The 8,964-nt window shown below is 44.5% G+C and overlaps 1 protein-coding gene across 1 annotated transcript; it reads right to left on the bottom strand.

The window, feature by feature from the left end:
- Positions 1–3,629: 3,629 nt before the first annotated feature.
- Positions 3,630–8,318, bottom strand: LOC105551405 (PRAME family member 1-like). Its single transcript, XM_011996630.1, has 2 exons — positions 8,309–8,318; positions 3,630–4,269 (listed from the first exon to the last, which is right to left on the bottom strand). The coding sequence occupies exons 1-2, from the start codon at positions 8,316–8,318 to the stop codon at positions 3,755–3,757; spliced, it is 525 nt and encodes a 174-aa protein (XP_011852020.1). The 3' UTR covers positions 3,630–3,754.
- Positions 8,319–8,964: the final 646 nt, after the last annotated feature.

The raw sequence follows: 8,964 nt of genomic DNA, 5'->3' as shown, positions 1-8,964 counted from the left end.
CAGGGGAAAAACCACGGAGAAGATTTTGGTACATTTGACACTCTTAACGCCCAGTGCCTCCCCTTCCTATTAGTCAGGTGCGGCAGCAGGAGAATCACTTGAACTCAGGAGACGGAAGTTGTGGTGAATTGAGCCTGTGCGACTGCACTCCAGCCTGGGTGGGCCAAAAGAGCAAAACTCCGTCTCAAAACAACAACAACGATAACAACAAAACTTCCACTTTGAGTGCCTGGGATGCGCCGCCTGCTATTCTGGGTGTAGTCTATTATTTTACAAATTGGATTTGTGGTCTGTCTCACCTGAGTGCATTCTGAGATTTGGTGTTTATTTTACCTGATATAAGTATAACTACTTTTGCAATTTTTTGCTTTCCAGTTGCATGAAATATCTTTTTTCACCCCTTCATTTTCAGTCTACATGTATCTTTCTAGGTGAAGTGAGTTTCTGAAAGACGGCATATAGTGGGGTCTTATTTTATTCATTCAACCACTCTATATCTTTCCATTGAAGAATTGTGACCTCTTATATTCATTGCTAATATTGTCTGTCTTTGTATTTAAGTAATTTACTCTGTTATGGAATCCTTGGGATGTCACTTTTCTGGACAGAAACCTCTGTTGCTGGGCATCTTTGCAAAAGTTTTGATTGGGTCCTTCTCCCCACTCAGCCTGGTAGACCAGGCTTGGCTCATGATTCAGGTCTGGATCACATGCTGATTAAAGGTGGGTCAGGGGTGGGTCGGGGGTTGGCAGGGTTTGGCCACTTTGCACAGTCACTGGCTGCTGCAGCAGTGGGGCAGGCAGTTCCAGGTGCCAACACGGATGCCAGATCACTACAAGCCTGCAACTGAACCAGTTGCAGCACAATCAGCTTTCAAGGCTTGCACTTGAGTACATGGTGGAGTCTGAAACTTGGAAATGCCAGGAACTGCAGAACCCGCCAAAGAGAGTCATAGCCTTGGCCCAGGAAGCTCCCATGTCTGGGCTGTTGGACAAGTAGCAGCTCTTCAGTTTTTCTCTTCACCCACAACATGGTGAGCAAGGGGCTTTGTTTGTGTTTTTGCTCTTTTAGCCGCACCGTTAGGTGGGTCCCAAGTTCTTGTCCCACGTACAGGAAGAATGAAATACACAGACAAGTGGAGGATGAGCAAGATAACCAGGAGCTTTACTGAATGATAGAACAGCTCAGAGACCCACAGCGGGTAGCTTCTTTCTGCAGCCGGGGTGTCCTCATGAGTGTTCAGCTCTGAGAAGAGAAGAGGCCCTGGGGTTGTCCCATCATCACCACAGCTCTCACTAGAGAGGAGGCCCTGAAGTGGGTTGTCACTCTCTCCAGGAAAGTCATCTCATCATCTCCACGGCTCTCAACATGGAGGAGGCCTGAAGTGGGTTGTTTTGCCTGCAGGAAAACCATCCCAGTAGTGGGTAGCTCCTCTCTGCTGCTAGGTGTCCCAATGTTCTCCCTGGGTCTGGCTGAGTCTGGGACTTTTTTAGGCATTAGTGGGGATGAAGTGTTTGTTGATTGGGTCATAGGTGGCCATGAGCAAGCAAAGAAGAGGCATCACATGTTCCCACTCTGGTCCACAGGACTGGTAGCCCAGCCCACCAGCTTCAGGCCCTCCCTGGTCGGACAGTGAAACCTCACCAGGGACCCTCGCTTTCCCGCCCAGGAGTTGGTCTCTTGGCCACCAACATTCATGGCACCCAGATCACATGCACCAGGGAGCATCCAAAGGCCAGTGCTGATCTGTCCTCAGCCCCCTCCCATGCTGGTCAGTGCCCAAAGTCCAGAGGGTTCAAGACAGCAGGAAGACGTTGCCTCAGGACTGCCCCAAGCATACACAAATCCACTTAGGCTGCAACAGCATCTGGGCTCCACCCCAATCCACCTCCAAAATTAGAGCAGGTGCTGGGAGAGACAAGGTGTGGGAGCAGACATCCCCAGCTGCAGGGGAAGGGGGAAACTCCTGGGCCCTCCAGAGCACTGGGGGACCTCAGTTGGTACTTGCAACCTGGGCAGCTTCAGTTGCGCCTTTGGAGCTACTGCCCTACCAACTCAGGAAGATCAGGATTCCTTCTTGTTCCAGGCTCCCATCAGCTCCAAAGTGTACGCAGCCTCGGCTGTGCCCTCTCTCTGTGTTTCCCCACAGAGGTGATAGGTTCATAGCAGCTCTGGCCAACGCCACACAAACAAACCCAATGCTCCTGGGTCTGGATTAACGAGCCCCAAATGCACTCTTTTCAAGAAGATTGCAGGCTAACAGCACGCAGTGAGGAGTGAGGTCGAGGCTTGGTAGAGCCTTCAGACCTGGGAGCGGGTCCCGTTTAGCCATGAGACGGTATGGGTGACACAGTTGGCTGCCTCAGTGACATGGGGCACAGGCCCAACAATCGGGAGCATCAGGCTCTGTGGTCACCCCTGTGGTGGGCAGATCTTGGAAACACAGCTTCGGGAGGATTTCCACAGAACCTCCCTTTGAGGCCCAGGAAATTGATGCTGTTAGCAGGGCGGGCACAGTGGCCGCACAGCTGACCAGGTCATTGAACCAGGTGCCATTTCTGCTTCCCAACCACACCCCTGGAGCATGGCCCCAGCTCTGCTTTCTGAACCTGGCAATCACACTTCATGTGCAAGTATGGCACCACCCCAAGTCCATCTTCTCCTCAGAGCCGCTCTCTGCCCCACCCTTTGTGCCCGACTGGGTTGCTCCCTAAAGGTGAAACAGTAAGGAAAAAAACAGATGACTTAAGAGAAGAATGGGTGGAGACCATTGGCACACCCGTAATCCCAGCACTTTGAGAGGCCAAGGTTGGCGGATCACTCAAAGCCAGGAACTCAAGACCAGCCTGGTCAAAATGACAAAACCCTGTCTCCACTAGAAATACAAAAATTAGCCAGGCTTGGTGGCACGTGCCTGTAGTCCCAGCTCCTTAAGTGGTTGAGGCATGAGAATGATTTGAGCCCTGAAGGAAAGGATTGCAGTCAGCCCAGATTGCACCATTGCACACCAGCTAGGGGGACGAAGTGACACTTTTCTCTCCAAAAATAAAATAAAATAAAAAGAACAAGAATTGGTGAGAATTTCTCAAAATGATCTAATTTTATTTGGTTGCTTTGATGTTCTACAGCTGAACCTCAATCACAGACAAATTAGTACTGCGTTATTTTTCCATCCGTAACTCAGTAACTAGAGATTTCTGATGTATAAATGGCTAAAACAAGTGAAACAAATACAGAGGACACCAGAAAGTTCTCGTTGAGGTTCCCTTTATTTCTGATATTTCTTTGTAACCATCTTTGCAGGGATAACATTCTCATCACTGTAGAACTTTAGGTTCTCTCTCTGACGCTGTAGGACACGGGTCTCTGAAGGTCTCATTGACTCCACCTCAACATTTTCCTCCTGTCTTACCCCTACCTCTTATGTTTTTTTCCACCGCACTGAGTACTTGCCTGAAGCAAAGAGTTCGGTGATTCCTTTAAGCGGTACATGTGGCCTGGTCACAATCGTTCATGCCTGCAATTCCAGCACTTTAGGAGACCGAGGTAGGAGAATCCCATGTGCCCAGCAGTTTGAGACCAGCTGGGGCAACATAGCGAAATCCTGTCTCAAATTTTTTTAAAAAAAAATTTTAGAATTATTAAAAAAGAAATAAGAAATAAGAAAAATAACTTGCACCTACATACTATATTTTAGTGTCCACGTGCCTGGAAGAGAACTTTGGATGTATCTACCCCGCTAGGCACGCCTTCCCTAGCAGCAAAGATGGAGCTCCAGTTCCTCAGACGGTGATGAGCCGCAGGAAGGGCAGGGGGTGGGACCAATGAAGATCCTCCTGGGCTGCCTGACTTCCCTCAGTGTCCGCATCAGCTCAGCCCGAAGTGGGGTGAAGATCTTCCAATTGACAGGAACCAAGGAATCCAAACTCTCCCAAGGGGCGGGATACGTCTCCAGGCTTAACTTGCTCAGCCCACTGGTGTGGCGCAGTAGGTCCTTCAGGGCGTCCATAGACATGAAATTTCTGCCGAAGTAGAAGGTGGTGAGCTGGGAGCAGCGGCTCAGGCCGGGCAGGATGGCACTGAGTTGGGAGTAGTGGATCTGACAGCCCTCCAAGATGAGGGTCTCGAGAGTGGCAGCAACTTTCTCTAGCAGAGCTCCGAGGGGCTCAAGACTGAGGCGGAACAGCGGCAGGTAGCTGAGATTCAGATGCTTTAGGTAACCGAGGCTTGGGTACTGGGAGAGACACTTCACGTCCTCTCTCACCACTCCTACTCGGCATAGTATTGGAAGTTCTGGCCAGGGCACTCAGGCAAGAGAAAGAAATAAAGAGTATTCAAACAGGAAGAGAGGAAGTCAAATCGTCTGTTTGTAGATGACATGGTTTTATATTTAGAGAACCCCATCGTCTCAGCCCAAAATCTCCTTAAGCTGATAAGCAACTTCAGTAAAGTCTCAGGATACAAAATCAATGTGCAAAAATCACAAGCATTCCTATATACCAACAATAGACAAACAGAGAGCCAAATTATGAGTGACCTCCCATTCACAACTGCTACAAAGAGAATAAAATACCTAGGAATACAGCTTACAATGGATGTGAAGAACCTCTTCAAGGAGAACTACAAACCACTGCTCAAGGAAATAAGAGAGGACACAAAAAAATGTAAAAACATTCCATGCTCATGGATAGGAAGAATTCATATCATGAAAATGGCCATACTGCCCAAAGTAATTTGTAGATTCAGTGCTATCCCCATCAAGCTACCACTGAGTTTCTTCATGGAATGAGAAAAAACTACTTAAAACTTAATATGGAAATGAAAAAGAACCTGCATACACAAGACAATCCTAAGCAAAAAGAACAAAGCTGGAGGCATCATGCTACCTGACTTCAAACTATACTACAAGGCTACAGTTACCAAAACAGCATGGTACAGTTACCAAAATGGACATGTAGACCAATGGAACAGAATAGAGGCCTCAGAAATAATGCCACACATCTACAACCATCTGATCCTTGACAAATCTGACAAAAACAACCAACTGGGAAACGATTCCCTATTTAATAAATGGTGTTGGGAAAACTGGCTAGTCATATGCAAAAGACTGAAACTGGACCCCTTCCTTACACCTTATACAAAAATTAACTCGAGATGGATTAAAGACGTAAATGTAAGACCTAAAACCATAAAAACCCTAGAAGAAAACCTAGGCAATACCATTCAGGACATAGGCATGGGCAAAGACTTCATGGCGAAAATACCAAAACCAGTGGCAACAAAAGCCAAAATTGACAAATGGGATCTAATTAAAATAAAGAACTTTTGCACAGCCAAAGAAACTGTCATCAGAGTCAACAGGCAACCTACAGAATGGGAGAAAATTTTTGCTATCTATCCATCAGACAAATGGCTAATATCCAGAATCTACAGGGAACTTAAACAAATTTACAAGAATAAAATAACCCCATCAAAACGTGGGTGAAGGATATAAGCAGACAATTCTCAAAAACATCTGGCCAACAAACATATGAAAAAAAGCTCATCATCACTGGTCATTTGATTTGCATTAGAGAAATGCAAATCAAAACCACAATGAGATGCTATCTCACACCAGTTAGAATGGTGATCATTAAAAAGTCAGGAAACAACAGATGCTAGAAAGGATGTGGAGAAATAGGAATGGTTTTATACTGTTGGTGGGAGCGTAAATTAGTTCAACCATTGTGAAAGACAGTGTGGCGATTCCTCAAGGATCTAGAACCAGAAATACCGTTTGATCCAGCCATCCCATTACTGGGTATATATCCAAAGGATTATAAATCATTCTATAAAGACACATGCACACGTATGTTTATTGCAGCACTATTCACAACAGCAAAGACTTGGAACCAACCCAAATGCCCATCAGTGATAGATTGGATAAAGAAAATGTGGCACATATACACCATAGAATACTATGCAGTCATAAAAAAAAATTAGTTCATGTCCTTTGCAGGGACATGGATGAAGCTAGAAATCATCATTCTCAGCAAACTAACACAGAAACAGAAAACCAAACACCACATGTTCTCATTTGCAAGTGGAAATTGAACAGTGAGAACTCATGGACACAAGTAGGGGAATATCACACACTGGGACCTCTCGGGGTGTGGAGGGCTAGGGGAGAGATAGCAATAGGAGAAATATCTAATGTAGATGATGGGTGCAGCAAACCACCATGGCATGTGTCTACCTATGTAACAAAACTGCACGTTCTGCACATGTATTGCAGAACTTAAAGTATGAAAAAAAAAAAGAAAAAAAGAAAGAAAAGAAATACCCATAAAATAATAGGAATGTTGGCTGGTCACAACAGAAGCAAGAAAATATCAAGCACTGATTTCATATAGTAGCAAGGAAAGAGCTTGCAAAATTAGCTACAAGAATAAGGATAAGCCTTGACCAATAAGACCCAAAGAAGCAGGACAGGGCTAAGCTGGTTGACACTGACTGGGTCTAACATGGCATTGGGTTTGACCTATGCCCTATCCCAGAGCTAATTATATACTCGTTATGACACCAAGTCACACACCAGTGCCAGGACAGTTCTGAGCATGTCCATATTTAGTATAAAAATAGGTGACATCTAGCCAGGCACAGTGGCTCGTGCCTGTAATCCCAACACTTTGGGAGCCCAAGGCAGGCGGATCAGCTGAGGTCAGGAGTTTGAGACCAATCTGACCAACATGGAGAAATCCCATCTCTACTACAGATTCAAAATTAGCCAAGTGTGGTGGCGCATGGCTGTAATCCCAGCAACTCACAAGGCTGAGGCAGAAGAATTGCTAGAACCTGGGGGGCAGAGGTTGCAGTGAGCCAAGATCCCGCTATTGCACTCTAGCCTGCGCAACGAGAGCAAAGCTCCATCTCAAAATACTTAAAAAATAGGTGACAGACACCTCAGTTCTAAGAAAACTTCACCATTTTTTCTTGAAATCCTAATAATTATTCCATCCTCTCCTTAGAGATCCTATAAAATTAGAAACCCAAACTCCCTTGCACACGACTCACTCTCCTGAGTACACCCTCTTAAGTGTGTACCTTTGCTTTGCAAAAGACACTTCCGTTTTGCTTCGTTCTGCCCGCTTCCTAAACTCTTTCTTGCAGCGGTGTCAAGAATGTGGACACCAGCTGGTGACTGAGTCTCTCGAGCACCTGGAGACGACCTAAGCACTATGGCAGTAGGCAGAGTCTAAAAATCAAACAGGGTATCACAATTCACTCTCTGGTTTTTCTTGGCGGAAAAATCCAACAACTTTGGCCCCATATTACAACATTTGGTTGTAAGTATGTGGCTTTATTTCTGGGTTTTCTGTTCCATTGGTCTATGTCTCAACCTTTATACTGGCACCATGCAGTTTTGCTTACTATTGCCTTACCATATAATTTGAAGTCAGGTAATGTGATGCCTCCATATTTGTTCATTTTGCCTAAGATTGCTTTGGCTCTTCAGCTTCTTTTTCAGCTTCATATGAATTTTAGGATTCTTTTTGTAATCTTGTGAAAAATGATGTTTGTATTTTGGTGTGTGCAATTTTTAGATTGACGTTTTTAGATTGATGTTTGATGTTTGCAGTTTTTAGATTGCTTTGGGCAGTGTGGTCATTTTCATGACATTGTGCCTGTCAATCCATGAGCATGGGATGTTTTTCCTTTTTTTTGTCATCTATGATTTTTGTCAGCAGTGTCTTCTAATTCTCCTTGTAGAGATCCTTTACCTAATGGTTAAGTGCATTCCTAGGTTATTTTTGCTGTTGTCACTGTTTTTGTTGTTGCTGTTTTGCAACCATTGTAATGGGATTCTGTTCTTGATTTGATTCTCAGCTTCCTTGTTGTTGGTTTAAAACAGTGGTACTGATTTGTACGTATAGATTTTGTACCTGAGACTTAACTGAATTCATTTATCTCATCTACCAGTCTTTTCGTGGAATCTTTCGGGTTTTCTAAGCACATATCATCATATCATTGGCAAACACAGGTAGTTTCACTTCCTTCTTTCCAATTTAAATGTCCTTTATTTCTTTCACTTGCCAGATTGCTCTGACAAGAACTTTCAGTCCTTCATTGATTACAGTGGGTGAAGTGAGCATCTTTGTCTGCTTGTAGATCTTACTGGGAATACTTTCAACATTTCTTCATTCAATATGATGTTGCATGTGGATTTGTCATTTTTGGCTTCTATTATTTTGATGTATATTCTTTCTATGGATAGTTTGTGTAAGCGTAGTCTATTATTTTACAAACTTAGGTTTGTATTCTATTTTACCTGAGTACATTCTGCATTTGGCACCTATTTTACCTGATGTAAGTACAGCTACTGTTGCTGTTTTTCGGTTTCCAGTTGCATGGAATATCTTTTTCTACCCCTTCACTTTCAGTCTACATGTATCCTTATAGGTGAAATGAGTTTCTGGAAAGCAGCATGTAGTTGGGTCTTATTCTTTTACTCATTCAAGGACTCTATGCCTTTCACTTGCAGAATTGAGATAAATTGTATTCATTGTTATTATTGATAAAGGCTTAGTACTCTCATTTCATTTCTTGTTTTCTGGTTGTTTAGAGACTTCTCTCTTCCATCCTTCTTTTCTTATTGTCTTTCTTTGTGTTTAGGTAATTTTCTCTAATGGAATCCTTGGGATGTGACTTTTCTGGCCAGAAACCTCTGTAGCTTGGGGCACTTTTGCCAGAGTTTTGATGGGGTTCACTGGGTTTTTTCTGCCCACTCAGCCTGGTAGACTCTGTTTGACTCATGCTTCAGATCTGGATCCCATGCCTATTAAGGGCAGATCAGAGCTGGAATGGTGAGGGGTGTGTGAGTGAGCAGGGGATCTGGCCACTTTGGACAGTCACTGGTCCCTGCAGCAGTGGGGCAGGCAGCTCCAGCAGCCAGCACAGGTGCCAGATTTTTGCAAGGCTGAAAAT

Source organism: Mandrillus leucophaeus, unplaced genomic scaffold, assembly GCF_000951045.1.
Source record: "Mandrillus leucophaeus isolate KB7577 unplaced genomic scaffold, Mleu.le_1.0 Scaffold52, whole genome shotgun sequence".
Lineage (NCBI taxonomy): Eukaryota > Metazoa > Chordata > Mammalia > Primates > Cercopithecidae > Mandrillus > Mandrillus leucophaeus.
Note: the sequence above shows the minus strand (reverse complement) of the source record. Positions and strands in the feature narration are given on the sequence as shown.